Here is a 19,363-nt window from a genome sequence, read left to right on the forward strand (position 1 = left end):
AAAGGTTCTGTTTGACCCCGTGACTTACGTTGGCACCCATGGCCATCCAAAATGTAATTGCCCTTGAAATTTTAATAGGAGTTTTTCGAACCAGCGGTCTTTAAGGGACTGGAAATATCTCTCACAAACGGGATGGGAACTGACTTAGATGCGTGATGATGAGCCCGGCACTGAGAGTAATTTAATCTTTGTACGTTTCATTGCAGTCTTGCGGCAACATCTACAAAGGCCTCGCTCAGACCGGTGCCTGGGGCTGTTTTGATGAGTTTAACCGAATCTCGGTAGAGGTCTTGTCGGTGGTGGCCGTGCAGGTATGGGGGCCGGAATTTGGTGGGGGCCTCGTGGTCTTCTTGCCAAGCACTGTGGAAGGCTATGTATCCTCTTGCTGTCAACCTCTGCTCATCCACTTCCGTGTCCCCTTCCCCACTTGGACTCCACGCCCCTCCCTCTGCCCTCTAAACTTGGCCCCGGTGCAGGATATGGGCATCCTGTGGGTCCCCACCAAGGTGAATCCATTTACTGGCCATGGGACCCCCATTTCCTCCTCTGTGACAGGTCCCACATGCTTCCTGGGGGCAAGGAGAGAATCAAACCTGATGGGAGAGCCCAGCTCCTTGGAAAGGCCACGGACTTTGGAAATGTCTTCCTTGTTGTAACTGAATCTGGGAAAGTTGTCTACCTCCCTTGGTCCAGTTCACCTCATTGTATATAAAGCGAGGCTCACAGGGTGAATGTTGCCGAAGGAAGGAAGTCACGTTTGGGTCACATCTACGTGGCCACTGTGTCTCAGCCCATCCAGAAAGCGTCTCCTCCATGAAGCACCCACAGCACAGTGAGTGCTATGCTCAGAACTAGGGGGAAGCGTCCCCACTTGAATAGGACATGATCCCTAACTTCACAAAACAACGTTCGTTCTCGAGACGGGCGTGAGCACCCTTCAGTGCTCTAGAAGCGACTTGATTCCTGACTCACGGGATGGGACACCACTGCCGTGATGTGTTGTGCCTTCTTCAGGGGCAGCAGGAGGCCTCTGGAATTTGCTGCAGGGAAATGGCCCTCTGCTTGGCAGTGGTTTTAAGGAGGGGCTGAGCGGCGGGAAAATCAGTGGCCGCAGTGAAGTCACTGGTCTCTCGTGAGGGTCCGGATTGGAGCCGCAGCCTCAGCGGGAGCCCCCCAGCCTCCCCTCAAGGCCCCCCAGTCACCCCAGCAAAGCGCAGCCTTTGCCAGCCCCTGCTCTGTCCTCCGTCCAATAAACTGGGTGCCCCTCTTTCCCACTGGGACCTTGTGGTTTCAGGGCCCCCCAGTGCTACCAGCTCAACAAGGCAGCATAAGGGTCTACGCAGTGAAGGAAGCCATGTGGTGATGGCGCTTGGGACACTGGCATCACTGGCCTCCCAGTTTGTGCCTGGGCTCCATGCGGCCCAACCATATAATGTTCCTCCTGCCCTTTGTCTTTATTTCCAGAGCAACATGTATACAGGACAAAAAAAGAAAAACAGAGCTAGGAAGGACTCTTTGGTCCCCCTAGGCCTTGGTTTAATTCCTTCAGGCCCAAACAAAGAGTCAAGGCAAAAGCTTAGCTTGACTGACATGTTTCTGGGCAAGGGCAGTGGGAGGGGAGGTGGGGGTTGTGCAGACAAAGGGTGGTCCGTGGTGGGGAAGCTGGCAGAAGCAGCATCCTCCTCCCCCTCCCGCTGGCCTGTGCGTCCTGACAGGACCCCCCCGCCTCCAGCATGCTGTCCCCATGCCACACACTGTCCCCGTCCACACAGGCTGGAACAGGAGCGGAGCTCACACCATCCGCTGATTCCATGGCTCACCTTCATCTCCAACTGGGAGCCGTAAGTGGTCGGGGGGTTCTGTGGGGTCCCTGCTCTTCACCCTCCCCCGCAAGGTAGTCAGGCTTTCCATCTCTTGCACTGGCCAGCCAGTTGGTGCTGCCATTCAGGGATTCTTGCCCGGACTGTCTCTTGGTGAAGCTCTTGCAAGTTGCAAAACTGTGCAGCTCTTCTCTCATTCCCAGCGGTGATATATGGTTTTCCCTTTTCTTCGGATTGATTCAGTAGGAGTTGGTGGCAGCAGTAAGTCAAATAGCTGGCCAGAACACTCTCTTAGACTGAAAACCCTCAACTAGCTTGGTTCATGAGTGCTGACTCTCTGCATGTCATTGCTGTTCACATTGGTGGCTCGAAATCAGCTGTGATGGGAGTATTTTTCACAATGGAAACTGGCAAATCCTACAAATCAGGGGCATTTTGTTTTCCTGACGAGCTGGGTCTTAAACATTTACCAGCACGCCTCTGCCTTGCCAGAATATATGTCAGTGTTGCCAGATTTTTTAAATTTTAAAGTGAAGCTGGAAGTCCAGATTTTTATTTAAAAAAAAAAAAAATCTCCAGGTTTCTGAAAGTTGGCAACTCATTCAATTAAAAAAAAAAAAAACTGAGTTAGACCAAAACACAGGGTGCTAGTTGCATTCACCTCTGTGTGGTCACTTCAGAACTTAGAAGAACCAGGATTAACACCCCCTTTCAGCTCTGTGTCAATTTGGGGATAGAGGATGTGGAGTAACACGAATAAAATAGAGCTTTCTCGGAGCACTAATTCTGGGCCTACAAGGGTTCTGAGAGTCGGGAGAGAAGCTTAAGCTCTTCACGGCCATGAATGTCTGGATTGATAACCATAATTATACAGTGTACCTGGGATTTTTCTCCTTCCTCCACTGCAGACACCTGGCAGCTCATGGAACACCCATCTTTTTTACTCCCTTGCCCATCATCCTCTGTTAGTTCTACCTACTGTAATGTCCACCTTTTTCATCTCTCCTGGTAGGAGTTTCTGCATCCCCTCTTCTGGCTGCTGGCCCCAGATCGCAGAGGGCCTTTCTCGTCCTCACCAGCCAGGTTGCGCTGCTGTGACTGTCCTCCCTGATATCCAGGACCACTTAGCCTGAATAGTTACCCCCCTCCATGGTGCCCCAGTGCAATGGGGTTGCCAAAGGGCCATCTCATGGTGTCCCTCCAAGGAGCCCTGGGGAAGAGCCAACAGGAAGCAGTGAGAGCCAGACCAGAGTCAGTGTAGAGCTCATCTTGGGCTCCAGATTTTGGGAGCAATCCTACATGCAGTTGGGATCTTAAACAGGTTCTTGTAGGGTGGGGTAAACCAGGCAAGGAGGTGGGGAAGCGCTTATGTGTATAGGTCATGTCTGAAACCACACAGCCAGTGCTCAACTCTGGTTCTGCCACCTTCCAGCTGGGTGACTTTGAGCAAGTCCACGTCTCAAGTCCCACATCCGTAAAGAGGGTTAATAATAGTACCTACTAGATGCAGTTGTAATAATTATTAAATGAGTTAATATGTGTAAAGCATTTAAAGCCCTACAGATAGTAGGCATGCGATAAATATTAGTCTCTGTGATACTGCTGATGGGGGTAATAGTGTTGATGATGGTGATGACCATGATGATGGTGATGGTAGTGATGGTGTTGATGATGCTGATGACCATGATGATGGTGGTGGTGATGATGGTGTTGATGATGGTGATGGCCATGATGATGGTGATGGTGGTGATGGTGTTGATGATGGTGATGGCCATGATGATGGTGATGGTGGTGATATTAGTAGTGATGATGGTCATGATGATGGTTGTGATGATGGTGATGACCATGATGATGGTGGTGGTGATGGTGGTGGTTGTGATCATGGTGATGATGGTCGTGGTAGTTATGATGATGATAGTGTGGAAATATGGTGATAAGATGAGGGTGATGGTGGTGGCCATGACGATGATGGTGACCATAATGATGGTGGTCATGATGATGATGGTGGTGTGGAAATAGCGGTAATGATGGTGGTGGTGGTGGTGACAGTGATGACTATGACTATGATGATGATGATGGCGGTGGTGATTACTATCATTATTACCTGAGGACTGCAGGCCAGTAGGAGGCCGGGAGACATGGGGCATGGAATGAGGGTCAACACCCTGGACTCACCAGCCTCTTCAACACCCTTCACTCCTTCTCAGCTGGCCCAACCTCAGACTGTCTTCCCAAACTTCGTGTCCTAAATGATGAGGCAATATTCACCAGCCATTGTCCCTGGCAATTAATAGATAAACACGGTGAATTCACCTTATTTTGAAACTGCCCAACAGGATGTCCTAGTAGGTTCTCCAAGGGCAGTTCCTTTTTGCTTCTGGAATTAAATGAAATAAATTCCACCCAGAATTCCCCAATGCTTTCACACTCCAGTCTCAGAACACACCTGCAGGAGAGACATTCTCAAGAAACTGGTCTGACAACAGCCTGGGCAGAATCTGAGCCCGTCCCATTTAAAATCCTATACCCGTCCAAGGAGAAAATTGCACTTAATTATTCCCGCAGCAATCCGGGCTGGCATATTGGTTCAGAAGCCACACCAGCTGTGACAGCTCTCTCCCATCCTTCCCTCCCCCCTTCTCTGTCCCCTCCTCTCGGCTCCTTGCCTGCCTGCACTCTTCTTCCCAGTAACTTCTCCAAAAGTCCGTGTGTTCCAGTGCTCTTGGAGGTGGGTATTTTCATGTCTCTGTCAGATTGGCAAGCCGAATTGCATATACGATTGGGAAAAAGTATGGCAATTGCAAGAGCGATTACTCTGCTATTTTAAAAAAGTATAAAATACTACTTCCTCTTTTCTTCCCCCAGAATTTTGCCAATACCATTGCAATCAGCTTGCTAGGCCTTGGGTCCAGAAATACATGTCAACAGGACATAGTCCAGCCCCCTCTCCCTCCAGCCCCCTGTCTTCCTCCATGCTCCCTGGCCAGGCATTTCTGCCATGTCTCTTCCTTCCCCATGGCACAAGTGTGCTGGGGCCAAGGCAGGAAGCAGCGAGAAGCAGCAGATCAACTAGCAAGGTCTTGAGAGGTCACCACAGCAGTGTTCCAAGGACTCAGGGTGACGAAAACATGCTAGAGTCTCAGAAACAAGGGAGCTTCCCACGTAACACCCTTTATGGAGGAGCTTAAGGTATAAGGTGAAAACATGGAAATTTTTTTTTTAATGTACAAAGTGGTGAGTGGGTTGCACTTCCTGCAAACTCCAATCTGCTTTTGCAGAGAGAAGCATGAAGTGAGCCAGGCAGGATTTTAGTAACACATGGCATTTGGGGGCAAGGTCTGGACCCCAGAGTGGGCCACTTCCCTAGAATGGAAGGGGCAAGGTAGAGGGGCTCGGAGGAAAAAGCTGAGAGGATTCAGGCAGCTCTGAGCTAGCAGGTGACCTCCTTAACCCCTGTCACCTGCAGGAAAGATGGTATGACCGTTAGCCTTCATGAGTGTGTCTGATACAAGGTTCCAGCCTGGGTGGGAGGATGCAGGGGCAGAACCCTCCATGATCCCCACCAGCTTCCAGTCTTGGAAGGGAAAGACCTCATTCTTGTTTTTTTTTTAATTTATTTTTTATTATTGTTATGTTAATCACCGTACATTACATCATTAGTTTTTGATGTAGTGTTCCATGATTCAAGTCCAACGCCTTAACCACTCGGCCATCGCTGCCACAGTGTTCCATGATTCATTGTTTGTGTGTAACACCCAGTGCTCCATGCAGAACGTGCCCTCTTTAATACCCATCACCAGGCTAACCCATCCTCCCCTCTAGAACCCTCAGTTTGTTTTTCAGAGTCCATAGTCTCTCATGGTTCGTCTCCCACTCCGATTTCCCCCCTTCATTCTTCCCCTCCTGCTATCTTTTTCTTCTTTTTTTTTTTAACATATAATGTATTATTTGTTTCAGAGGTACAGGTCTGTGATCCATCAGTCTTACGCAATTTACAGCGCTCACCATAATACATACCCTCCCCAATGTCTATCACCCAGCCCCCCATCCCTCCCACCCCCCACCACTCCAGGAAGCCTCAGTTTGTTTCCTGAGATTAAGAATTCCTCATATCAGGGAGGTCATATGATACATGTCTTTCTCTGATTGACTTATTTCGCTCAGCATAACACCCTCCAGTTCCATCCATGTCGTTGCAAATGGCAAGATCTCATTCCTTTTGATGGCTGCATAATATTCCATTGTATATGTATACCACATCTTCTTTATCCATTCATCTGGAAAGACTTAATTCTTAAGAGATCCCATCAGGCCTGCCCCCATGGTCGGACATGCACACGAGGCTTGTCCAGGATCCAGGACCGATCACCTGCAATCAGGACCAGCCCGCAATAGAGGTCAGACCTATGCATGCATCTAAAGCAGAAGGCAGAAAGCAAGCTCCACGAGAGAGGGATGACGAAAGGCTGTGGAGGCTGGAAGAGAAAGTGAGCCCATCTGGTTGAGGGCCAGTGGAGGGTCCTGTAATTGGTAGGGGGCAGCTGGGTCCAATGGCAAGGACACTTCACTGGCCAGCAGCATCGGCTTCCCCTGGGAGCTTATTAGAAATGCAGACCCAGACCCACCACAGCCTGGCTGTGACACAGTCCGCATTTCCAAACAATCCCGAGGGATTCGTACACTAAATTTAGAGACCTGCTGCTTCTCCTCAGTCTCCTCGCCCCTGGCTGCAGAGACACATCCTCCCCATGGCAGGCGGGGCAGAAGGAGTGGAGGACGCAGGTGCGCCAAGGGGGAGGGACCAGTCTGCAGCTCTGACGGGGTCACTGTGCAGGGGTGGGGATGAGCAGAAATACCAGAATTAACTTATATCTTCTTGCCTTCAATTTCCTTATTGGTAAAATGTTCAATTTTGAGGATCATGGTTTTCCCAACTTTTGGCATTTTCGATGTCTTGCGTCTGATAATTTCAGAAATGTCCCCCCCTACTTGGGACAACAAAAATGTCTCCAGCCATGGCTGGAGATGTCCCCTGGGGAGGGCAGGTGCAAAATCACCCCCGGTCGAGAACACTGGTTTCTACGTAGCTCTGTGTGTGTGTGTGTGTGTGTGTGTGTGTGTTTAATGAGTGGCAAATGAGCCTTTTCTTACCTCGTGGAAACACATCTCTCTAAATTATGATTATTTTCAGAGCAAAACAAAATTCCCCTGAAAGGTGCATGTTTGATGAAGCAGCGTCCGTGGCTGGCATGGTGTCCTTCTGGCAAAAGGTGGTTTGGGGAAGCGGCTAATAAGAGCATGTGCTCTGGGACCAGATTGCCTGGTTGGTAACTCAGGTTGCCCGCGTACCAACTGTTAGAGAGCTGGCAAGTTTCTTTTTTTTTCTTGTAACTTTTTATTTTTAACTGATTTTAGACTTATAGAAGAGTTACAGAAATAGCGTCAGGTCCCCGCATACCCCTCGCCTTGCCTCCCTAAACTCAGCATCTCGCACAACTGTGGCACAGCTTTTTCACTGCCTTTGGCTCAGCTTCCCTATCTTTAAAATAAGGATCTGCCCATCTCGTCCAGCTATTGAAGGGACTTAACGGGATAACTCACACGAAATACTCAGAGAAGCGCCTGGTACATACCAAGTGCTCGGTAAATGTCAGTTCTTCTTTTGTTGTTATGCCCCATGGCTTTAAAATCTTTCAAAGCGATGAGTTTTTAACAGAGAAATAGACCCCCGTGAGTGAGGAGTGTCCCTGGCCCTTTTGGTATCGGTTTACGCCTACCTGTGTTTGAGACTCCATCTGCCTGGGCTTGCGGTGTAACCCATACGATCCCAGCCCACCTGCTTCTCGCTCACTCCTCCCCGACATCCCGAAGGACCTCTGGACTTTATCGGGGCCTCCTGGACCCCGTCCACTGAATTGCAGGGGCTCGACCCGTGGACCTTGGTTGCTGCTAAGGGAATGAGGTGCCCAGCAGACGGTCTCCCATCCTGTCCTGCGTGAGCCCTGCTAACAGAGCCTGCTACTAGAACTGATGCTCCAGCTTTGAGTCTACTCCATGCTCTCCCTCAAGAGCCCCCCGCCACTGCAGAATTTTACATGAAAGGATAGATGTTACTAATCCTACAGTGCGTCATGAACTCTCACTGAGCGAGCATGAGGTTCCTGGGCCTCAGTGTTGCAGGAGGGAAGGCGGAGTCACAGCGGGCAGCCAAAAGGGTCCTGGGCTCCAGCCTTCGCCCAAGGCTATCAGGGCAATCGGTAAATGGCAATTAAACTCACTTCCCCGCCCCACACGATGGTGAGTGTTCAGCGTATTTGATAGATGGGAGGACTGGGGCCACCGGAGAGAGCCCATTCTTTACCACCTGCAGAAGCAGCGGGGTGATGGGGAGGGAGGCAGGAGGTGCTGTGCAGGACTGTGCCGTGAGCCCCACGTGTGCGGGGCACTGAAGACCACCTGTCCCACAAGGGTATTGCCAATCTGTACACAGAAGAGAAGTCTCAGTCTCAAGCTGATTGCCATGAGCTCAAATGCTTTGGTCTTGAGAGCTTCACTTGGGGAAAGGAGCGGAATCCTAATTGTAGACCTGTCCCACGTTCCAGTGAATTCTGCCCAGCCTGGCACTGGAGAGAGCCTTGCTCCATGGTAGGTGGGCTAGCTGCTTCATGTCTTTCTCTTTCACTTCCTGCTGTCGGTCTGTTCATCTGTCTGTCTCTCTTTCTCTTTCATAAATGCTCCAGCTCTGGCCATGTCCTTCTCTCTTTGTGTCTGTCCTCTCTCTCCCAGACCTACCCATGCACCTGCAGCCCAATCTCCCCAGAACCCTTGGCTATTCTAAACACCCTGACCATGGCCAATGTGACTGGAGCTCATTCAAAACCTCGCACTGGCCCCCCCCCCCCGCTTTCAGGCTTTGCTTTCAGGAACCCCAAGAAGCTTGAGATAACTCAGAGATATTCTGGGGCCTGGCCGAACAAGTGTGCCCCTCTTGTCTGCCCTCCTTCTGTCGCTGATCATTTTTGCATACGCTTTTCCAAAGCGCCGCGTGTGAAAATGGTGATTTCGTTTCTGTCTCTCCGCCTGCTGCTGTAGGGGTGATCTAGAATGACCAGGTCAAGCTTCAGCTTCAGTCCCTACATTTAAGAAAAAGTCTGATCTTTTTAGAAAGGCACTCCTAGTCCTCGGGGATGGGGTTCCAGCCTTGCTTTGCCATCTGCAGGGCACTCGATCCCTAAAGAGGTAAGCTGTGTTCACGCTGTCTGTTCTAGAGACGTAACCTGAGGAGCCAGGCTGAGGATCACGTTAACGATTTCCATGTCAGCTGCTGTTCTTAAGCATTTTCTGTATGCTAAGCTCTTTACAGGCTTGATTTCATTTAATCCTCAGAACAACCCCAGGGGGGTGGGTCCTGGTGTTCCCTCCATCATGCAGGGGCCAAGAGCCCAGGCTCCAGAATCCACTTGCCCGGATTCAAGTCCAGAACACGACCACTTACTAGGTGTGCAAAGACAGGCGAACTACCCCACTGCCTAGTGCTTCTGGTTCATTATAGAGAAAGGGGTTCGAAGGATCTTTGTGGAGAGAAAATGAATTAGTACGTAAGAAGCCCTCGGAACAGTGCCTGGTGAGTGGCCCGTGGGGCTAGACCCCTGTTCGCTGTTCACTCCCAACCCCTTAGCTGCTGTGCCATCACGGATGTGGGCGACCAGATTTCTTTTGGACGGGCACCGTCAGTAGAGGGTCCAGGGTGCAGTCACTGTGCCTGTCCTTCAATGAAAGGGGCCACAGAGCAGGTGTCCACACTGGGCGTAACCACGCTTCCCAGCCTTAGCTACCACTCCACCCCCGGAACACGGTGCAGACCTTTTCCTTACTTGTTCACCAGGTCAAAAGCATTCAAGATGCAATCCGAGACAAGAAGCAGCGGTTCAACTTCCTTGGGGAGGAGATTAGCCTGGATCCTTCTGTGGGAATCTTCATCACCATGAACCCGGGCTACGCCGGCCGCACGGAACTTCCGGAGAACCTCAAGGCTCTCTTCAGGTGAGCGTCAGCCCTGCCCCGCGCAAGGGCCCAAGAGCGAAGCTGCTTCTACTTTTTTCCACTGAAAATGTATGGCATATATATCAGAAGAAATTTGGAACACATGAAAAAGTAGAGTTTATGAAACCACCTTTGATACTATCACTGGTAAAATTATGTCTTGCTTAATTCTATTCTGTTCTCCTTTATATGGGGTATTTTAAAGTCCTACATTTGTGGTCGACAACAGTTTCATATTGTTTTGGTTTTTTCCACTTCATACTCTATCATAAATCATCTCTTCTATTAGATATTCTTAAGAAATCTAATTTCACGGCCACATTTTATCCTACCAAGCACATGGTCCACGGTGTAATTAAGTAGTCCCCCATATTTAAATATTAAGATGGTTTCTAATATTTAAAAGAAATGTATACATAATGCTGTAATGTGCATCTTTGTATATAAGTCCTTTTCTCTATATGCGTGATTATTTTCTTTCGCTAACTTCCCAGCAGCGGAATCACTGAGTTAAGAGGGAGGCGCGTTTTTAAGGCTCTTGACACACACCAACAAATTGCTTTCTAAACAAGAGCAGTACTGAATCATACTCCTAGTAACGAGGCACGAGAACACCTCTTATATTTCACCTTGGGCCACCAGTGGACATTGCCATGCTTTTAAATCCTCTTTATTGTGTTAAGAAACCACAAACGCATTTTCTAGAAGGGGCTGCAGTCTCCGTTCTTTGTCTCAGGAAAGAGAAGTCAGCCCAGCAACAAAAGATGCCTCACGGCTTCCGATTTTCTGCCTACTGGACCATTACCTAAGACAGAGAGGCCGTGGGAGCCGTGACACAGAGATCGGCTTCATCTGGGGACCCAGAGTCCCTGCTCTGTGGGGACGTGGAGCCCAGGAGACCGCTGAAGAGCTTCCCTGTGCACTCCGTCCCTCAGTCTGGTCCCCGTGAGCTCCAGCGGTGGCAGATCCCTATGTCACAGGTGCGGCGTAGGCATCCCGGCCCCAGCCCCAGGCCAGTGCCCAGTAACCCAGAGCTTGTTGGTTACCCAAAGTCGTGGCTCTTTGTTTGCACGAAGTATTTCTTAAGTGAGCCTCATGTTTACAAGCAATAACAGAGGTGGGTTATCACCCTGATCTACTCTTTATATCCCCCCTCCGAATTTAAAGGGAACATTTATATCAGAAAATTGGATTGTGGGGGGAGAAAAATATATGTAAAAACAATAAATACAAACGTCTACTTTTATACTTCATTTTCACAAAAGCCCTATCTATGAGGTGGGTACCACTAGTATCCCCCTTGTACAGGGAGAAAACAGGGTCAGCAAATTGCCCAGGGGAGGAACCCCAGTTACTATGGTTAGCTAGGAGCCCAAGTAGCAAGCCACAGAACTTGGGTTCGAACCCAAACAGTCTGACTCCAGAACACTTGCTCTCCCCGTCTAAATACTATCATCCAGAGATAGTTAAAACCCTTTGGCGTCCTCCCTTCCAATATCCGGTGGGCAGAGTATTTCTTTTTTCAACCTTGGGATAAGAACCTACGTAAGTGAGGATCCTGCCTTTGTTAACTATTTTCCTGTGCCACTAAATAGTTTTCCTCCTATAGCATTCTTTTCCTTACTGCAATCTGTTGTATGGATGCATACTTAACCTTATTTCAGGCTGCAAAATAATTTTGAGAATCTAAGTGTTTGGTTGCGCCTTTGAATACAATGTAAAATAATTTAAAGGAAAAATGTTCTTGAATGATATGTTTTTGAAAATTTTATATCGGTGTAGGGAAAATGCAGTTAAGGAAATGTGAACAACCTTAGGCTCCTGTTATATACTTAATAAATCAATTTTAAAAATAAGTAATTTTAAAATCAAATGTTTCTAGAGCTAGAGGGGGAAAAAAAACCACAGCAAATCCTTATAGAGAGAAAAAAATTCCCCTCTGTATTCTCATGTATGACTTTTTTAAAAAGATTTTATTTATTTATTTTAGAGAACATGCGAGCAGGGGGAGGGGCGGGGGAGAGGGAGAGAGAATCCCAAGCAGACTCCGTGCTGAGCATGGAGCCTGATGCAGGGCTCCATCTCAGATGCTGAGATCATGACCTGAACTGAAATCAAGAGTCAGTCACTTAACCAACTGAGCCACTCAGGCGCCCCTCATATATGCATTTTGTGGCAAGATGGGGTTAATGGGTATTTACTTTAGACCTCAGCATTAGATATTTACATTTGTATGCATGTAAGCACAGAATAAGCCCCAAGTGTCTAGGTTTGGAGGAGAGATATGGTTTTGAAAATGAGGAATAGATTGTAGACCCCAGGAGAGACCCAATTCCTCAAACTTAGCCCGTAATCTGTTATAGAAGTAACTAATAAATTATGAATTACTAAAGCTTTACTAACCTGTGCCTGTGTAAGGTACACTGGCCCCAAGTTACAAGATGAGCTATAGCCCCAACTCTGCCCCTGCCTGCTACCATCATCCATCACCTTGGACAAGAGTGTTCATGTCTTTTATCCTTGGTCAACTCATTGGGAGTCTTAGATGAAACTCTTGCTAAGGGCTAAGTGTTTATACTCACAGATCCCTCTGTCCGTGATCTCAGCCAATGTTGCTCGTCTTCCAAGCCCCCCTTCAACTGTGGCTGGGAAACCATCTTGGCCCTCTGTCTCCCTGTTCACAGGCCTTGTGCAATGGTGGTTCCAGACTTTGAGCTGATCTGCGAGATCATGCTGGTGGCAGAAGGATTCATTGAAGCGCGGTCATTAGCCAGAAAGTTCATCACCCTTTACCAATTGTGCAAAGAGCTGCTGTCTAAACAGGTACTCTCCCTAGTTTGGCTGGACCACCAGTCCCATGTGATTGCCCAGCTCTGGGCCAATGTAGTAGAGCATTCTCACAGAGAATCCAGTGTGTCCGTAAGAATAGCAAAAGCTCTGACCACTTCTACAACAAAGATTCGTGTTCATTTTTCTTAGCCTAGCATTAAAAAAAAAAAAAAAAACCTTGTTTGGCCCCCAAACTTTTTTTTCTTTTTTTTTCTTTTTTAAGATTTTATTTATTTATTTGACACAGAGAGAGCGCACAAGTAGGCAGAGAGGCAGGCAGAGGGAGAGGGAGAAGCAGGCTCTCCACTGAGCAGGGACCCCGACGTGGGGCTCGATCCCAGGACTCTGGGATCATGACCTGAGCCAAAAGCAGCTGCTTAACTGACTGAGCCACCCAGGCACCCCTAAACTTTTTTTTCATGGACTACTTAGCAACACCTCATAGATCCAGTGTCCCATGAGAAACACCTCTGTGGCCAACAAAATTCCCTTGAAGGGAATTGTCTCTACCTGAAGGGCCATGGGATGGGGAAAGGGTTGGGAAGAGATAGTTAGGCATTCTAAGGAGTCCCACAGATGTCACTGTTGCTTGTCCTTAAATGTGGCTTCTGCCTGGGGCAGGTCCCCACACAGGAACAAGAACCTCCAAGGTTCATGCCTTGGGTGGAGAATTTCTTGGTGGCAGGGACAGCCAGTCAGGCTTCCTTGGGCTGTTCCCACTGAGTTTCTCCTCCCCCCAGGCCTCTCTTACTTACTCCTCTCTTACTAGAACTATCTTTGCTGCCACAGCATGGGCGCATTCAGCCCTGTGAAATCTGTCCCAGGTGGATTTCCTTAAAAACCTCTTCTGTTTCTCCATGCTTTCCTGGGCCCCTTGCTCACTGCATCAGCTGCCGGGTCCCCACCACCACTGACTTGCAGGCCAGCAGCTGACAGCCACAAATCCACCCCGAACCTCTCTTTTGAGCTCTAAACCTGTATGTTCAGTGGTCTATACCTCAGCTCTCCTGAGTGGGAGAAAACTCCTCTCGCGCAGCATCTAAAGCCGATCTTCCTGCCGGTCCCCAACCCAACCTACTTCTCTTGCATTCCGTGCTTCAGAACGCAAAACCCTCCCTCCCTCACTGGCTAATTCTGGAATGCTGGGAGTCATCCTTGGCGTTTTTCTTTTCCAGGCATTTTTCTTTTCTATCTAATCGTGGATGAATGGTTGTGCATTCCACCCTCTGGATCTCTCTCAAATCCATCTCATTTTCTTCGTACCACTTTATATCCAAGCACCCCTGCCTCTTGATTTAAGCTCTTGCCTCTGCCTTTCTATGAGTTGCTACTGGTAATTTTTCTTCACTGCTTTTCTCAGAGCGTTTGAAGGCCTCCCTGGTGTAGAGCATGTGAGCTTAACCTCGACCATAAGAGCTAACGTGGCTTCCTCCTGGATGCCCTTCTGCTCTCGGAATGTGCAAGGAGTAGCCAGATAGGTCGGGAGGTGGTTCTTTTTGCTTTCCCTGGCCCCCAACCCTCTGTATGCTCTGGGTCTGCTTCGTTGTCATCACAGCTAGAAAAGTAGCATTAGCCAGACCGGGAGCTTGGGATCTGTGACCACCACGATATTCCGTGTCATTGGTCCTTTCCTGAGCCTCCGCCTTGGCCTCAGAAGTGACCTGCCTATAATTTTATAGATACTAGCACGGGCATAGGGCATTCTGCATCCCAGCAGGCCCTGCCTGACCTGTGCCTCCTTCCCTCAGGATCACTATGACTGGGGCCTGCGGGCCATCAAGTCTGTGCTGGTGGTGGCCGGATCCCTGAAGCGAGAGGACCCTGACCGCCCCGAGGACCAAGTCCTGATGCGCTCCTTGCGAGATTTCAACATCCCCAAGATCGTGACCGACGACATACCAGTGTTCATGGGCCTGATCGGGGACCTCTTTCCTGCCCTGGATGTCCCCCGGAGGAGAGATCTCAACTTCGAAGCGTTGGTTCGGAAGGCAATAGTGGATCTGAAGCTCCAGGCTGAGGACAACTTTGTGCTCAAGGTACACTGGGGTTTCCCTCCTGAGATCTTTTTTTTTGGTCTCTTACTGCTTTTCTTGGATGATGGGTCATCCTTAATCCAAAGGGTTGCTTTAGATGTACAAATAGGTATCTACCTAGGAATAATTCATTTCAAGAGCTCTTTACTGAGGAGCCCACGCTGTGGAATGTGTGGTGCGGAACGCAAGGGAAAGATGGCACCCCTATCATCAGAAAGCTCACAATCCAGCAGAGGACTAAGCCCCAGCCCGTTCTGCTCTCGCACATGTTCTTTTCCTGTGAATTACTTCAGACCGGATTAGAGAGGACCTGATAGTAGTAGAATATGGGAGCTGTGTTTGTTCTTAGGCAAGTTTCTGAGCTTGTAAGCATTTTGAAGTGATCAAGGACAAGCTTTCTCACAATTAAAATAACTTGAGGGTGGTAGGCAGACTAACGCCGCCCCCCTCCCCTCACCCCAAGATGTCCGCATCCCCATCCGCAGAATCTATGTTATGTGACATGGCAATGGGAGATTAGGGTCGCTGATAGAATTAAGGTTGCTAATCAGCTGACCTTGAGATGGGGAGATGGTCACCTGGGCGGCCCTATATAATCACAATGGTCTTTATAAGTAGGAGAAACCTCCACCAGCCTTTGCTGGTGTTGAAGGTGGAGAAAGGGACCAGTGCCAGGGAACGCAGGCAGCCTCTAGACTCGGGAAAAGGCAAGAAAACAGATTCTCTCATAGAGCTTCCAGAAGGGACTGGCCCTGTCAGTACCTTGATTTCAGACTTCCGAGCACCTAAACGGTAAGAGAATGGCTCGGTGTTGTTTCAGGCCACCACAGCAGCAGTCATTTGTTAGAGCAGCTACAGAAAATGAAGATGTTTAGCAGTAGGTATAGACTTTCAGGAAAAACCTTGAAACTTCAGGGAAAGTATGACAGGTTCCATGGCCTTGGGAGCCATGAAGGTTTCTACTGCTTTCTGGGGAGGCTCAGGGCAGGCGAAGACATTTCTGCTTGCATTAAAACGGTGCATGAAGAAGGCTCCGTCTAGAACAGATCTTTAACCGGGATTAAAAGGGTCTTGATTAGAAGTGAGTATAGCCATGGCCTACCTCTTGGAAAAGGAAGCACTGGTCCCCCGATTGGCACACCTGGCTGGCTCAGTCAGTGGAGTGTGCGATTCTTTGATCTCAGGGATGTAAGTTCGAGCCCCACATTGGGCATTGAGATGACTTTTAAAAAATCTTATAAAAAAAAATAGAGGTGCCTGGGTGGCTCAGTTGGAGGGGCATGTGACTCTTGATCTTGAGGTTGTGAATTTGAGCCTCATGTTGGGTGTAGAGATGACTAAAAAAAGTAAATAAACTTAGGAAGGAAGGAAGGAAGGTTGGTTGGAAAAGCAAGCTACAAAGGATTGGCCAACATGAGGCCAGGTGCAAACGCTCTCATGATTTAACTGTGCTAGCTAGAGTTTTTATTGGGATTAGGATGCATTATCAAATATCTCAGGCTTTGCATACAAAGTTCTGTACTTTCTGAGTGGTCTGCCCTCATCCCATTTTCTGGAAGTCCGTTATTTTTACGGAGCAACTTTGCAGATGCTAATGTTCCAGAATGCGTAAATGTTGCCACAGTGTAAGTGCGTGCATATGAGTAACCGTACCTTGGAGCATGATGTGACAAGTGCCACAAAAGACAATCCTGGGGTACAGGAACATGGATAGATTTTTTTTTCCTGTGCAGTAATACCTTTGGGAACCCCATGAACACCACCGTAGAGTTCACAAGTGCCTTTATATGACATATCCCACCTGACCTCCCACAACCCCTGAGGCCAACGGAGCAGTTGAGGCACTTTACAGACAAGGACACTGGGCTGCCATTACTTCTCCAGGATACCCTGCTGAGGGTTTCATGAGAGAGAATGTGCTCTGCCTTGAGGAGGTTACTGGCTTGGGGGGTTGGGGAGGGGGGCACGTTCCTTCTACGCCACACCAGGAGGCATTTCAAGCATGTAATACCATTGGTAGAGATTAAGCCCTGGATCTATGTAAATAGAATTGGCGTCTGCCTCCATCTCTCCATCTCTGAGCTTCCATTTCACCAAAGAAAACAAAACATGACCTGGTCCTTCCCAGCTGTAGTTGGTTTTGCCTGTCCACCATCCCCACACGCAACCTCCCTCTTCCCAAGTGCAGTGGATAGACTTTGTCAAGGTAGAGATGGGCCTGAGGGCCTTCCTGGTGGAGGCAAAGGGTTGGCGGAAGGATGGGTGGAGAAGCACTGAGATCGTACGCCCAGCAACAGGAAACAGAAAGGCATGGGGGCAGAGAGGGAGCAGTAGGACTTGAAGGGTAAGACCATGATACAGGAGGCCTTGAATGCCAGACAGAGCGAGGGCTTTCCTCTTAAGGGCTCTGATCCTAAGAGGTGCCCCTTCCCTGGAGGGGAGTTAGATCCAACGAGGCTCCTGATACACCGGGCACGGGGGCTGATGTCCTGCGACCAGAACAGTCCACAGACACTCTGGGAGTCTGCTGAGGCAACATGACCCGACCTCCCCATTTACTGCATTTTTGCCTACTCAGAATCTTACTTTTCCTATTTATTGGTCGGTTGGCCCACATTCTGTGTCCTTCTTTCTCTCTCCTCCTTCTTCATGATTGCTTTCTACCCCGCTGATAAGACAGATGCTCTCCATTAAAGACTCTTGGTACAGCTGGCATTTTCTACCCACTTCTTGTTCGTGCCATCCACCTGACCACCCTCAAAAGTCCATTCATCAAAAATGCCTAGCGAGGCTCTGCTTTGAGACGGGGTCCTGAGATCCCTAACAGTGATCATATAATTTTGTTTTTTTGAGACAGAGGACTTAGAAGTGTAGAACCTAGAAGGGGATAGTTCGATCAGTTCCTGGAAAGAGGATGTAAGCAGGTTGACAGATCCCGCAGGGCAGGAGGGCTGCAGGCCAGAATCCACTTAGAAGGGCTGTAGGAGAGGAGGGCTCTGGAGTCAGCCCGTCTGCCCAGCCAAACCCTGGGGAGGCCCCAGGCTTGGAGTTGCTAGCAAAGGAGGACAGGAGTGAGAAAGAGAATTGGAAACAGCCGAGGGGGGATCATGAAGTCAGTCTACCCTATAATTTTTCCATCTGGCTCCCTACACTCTTCTCCCAGCTCCCCCTTCTAGTCTCAAATTCCTGAGAAGGGAGACCACATACAGCCAGGCATTTAATCCGCAGCCAGAAAGAAAAGTCTAAGGTAACCTAATAAGCTCTTTGGGGGGAAACTCTACCTGCCCTTGGCATATTGGTGCCTCCGTGTATGGTCAGTCTGTTCTCTCTGGGGCCCCTCAGCCTGGAGGCCAGTCGCCTGCTGACTCGCCCACAAGTGAAAGGACAAAGGCTGAGGTCTAACCACCGGCACGAGCTCTCATTCTGAGAAGGCATCCCTGAGCATATCCACCCATCCTTGCCTTCTAGAAAACACAGTGCAGCTCTTCATCTACCCTTGAGGCTCACCAGATCCTGGAGAAAGCCAACCCCGCAAGAGACAAAGGCAGACTGACAACACGCCCCACACACACACAAACCCACGCATTCGCACATGGCAGCTGACGCCAGTGTGAATAAGGAAGAGAGCGTTTTGAAGGTTCTAATTAGTATCCTTTAAGAAAATTAAGAAAGCGATGCCCATAAAAAGGGAATGAGATGCTATAAAAAAAATAAAAAGAACTATCAGAGAATTGTAAAGAGCTCTTTGAAATGTAGAAATGTAGAATTGTGTCACTGATAATTCAGTGAAATGATTGGAAGGTAAAGTCAAGGAACTCTCCCAGGACAAAATTATGTATGTATGTATGTGTATAATTTAAAAAATGTATATTTTATATATATTTGTTTTTATTCAATGTATATTATTTGTTTTTTTTAAAGATTTTATTAGAGAGTAAGAGAGAGCATGAGAGGGGAGAGGGTCAGAGGGAGAAGCAGACTCCCCACTGAGTGGGGAGCCCGATGTGGGACTAGATCCTGGGACTCCAGGATCATGACCTGAGCTGAAGGCAGTCACTTAACCAACTGAGCCACCCAGGCGCCCTGTATATTATTTGTTTTATGAGGATAGGGATACTTACGTCTATATGTAGATATAAAATGTGTATATAACAAAATATATATGATACACAAAAAGACAAAGTGCAAGAGTCAAGATGACATGGAGAGGATTGATCTCTGTGCAACATGTTGCCAGTGAGAATTTTAGAAAGAACTTTCTAGAACTGGAGAAACATGAGATTGGAGGGGCTCAGTCAGTACTGAACAGAGTGGATTCGAATCAACTTTTACAAAGACACATCATAATGGAATTTCAGAAGTCAGGGGTCAAGAGCAAATGGTAAGTTTCCTGGTTGCGTGATGGGCTAAGGAGATAGGCACAGGGAACCCAAGGTAGAAGTGAGGTTCAGGACAACATGGGAGCCTCTCATCAGCAATACTGGGTACTAGAAGACCAGGAGACCATTCCTTCAGAGTTCTGATGGAAAAGGTTTCAAAACCAATTGTGTACCAACCAAGTTGTCATTCAAGGTATTATCAAAGAGTCCTAAATTTTATTTCTTATGTACCCCCTTTTTTTAAAAAAATTTTTTATTG

At 48.5% G+C, this 19,363-nt stretch overlaps 1 protein-coding gene across 1 annotated transcript in view; it reads left to right on the top strand.

The window, feature by feature from the left end:
* Window positions 1-19,363, top strand: part of DNAH9 (dynein axonemal heavy chain 9) — a 338,319-nt gene that overhangs the window by 114,964 nt on the left and 203,992 nt on the right. The window contains 4 exon segments of the mRNA XM_078066359.1: window positions 207-311; window positions 9,706-9,863; window positions 12,548-12,686; window positions 14,441-14,728. Coding sequence (XP_077922485.1) covers window positions 207-311; window positions 9,706-9,863; window positions 12,548-12,686; window positions 14,441-14,728 — 690 coding nt within the window.

This window comes from Halichoerus grypus, chromosome 2 (genome assembly GCF_964656455.1).
Source record: "Halichoerus grypus chromosome 2, mHalGry1.hap1.1, whole genome shotgun sequence".
Classification (NCBI taxonomy): domain Eukaryota; kingdom Metazoa; phylum Chordata; class Mammalia; order Carnivora; family Phocidae; genus Halichoerus; species Halichoerus grypus.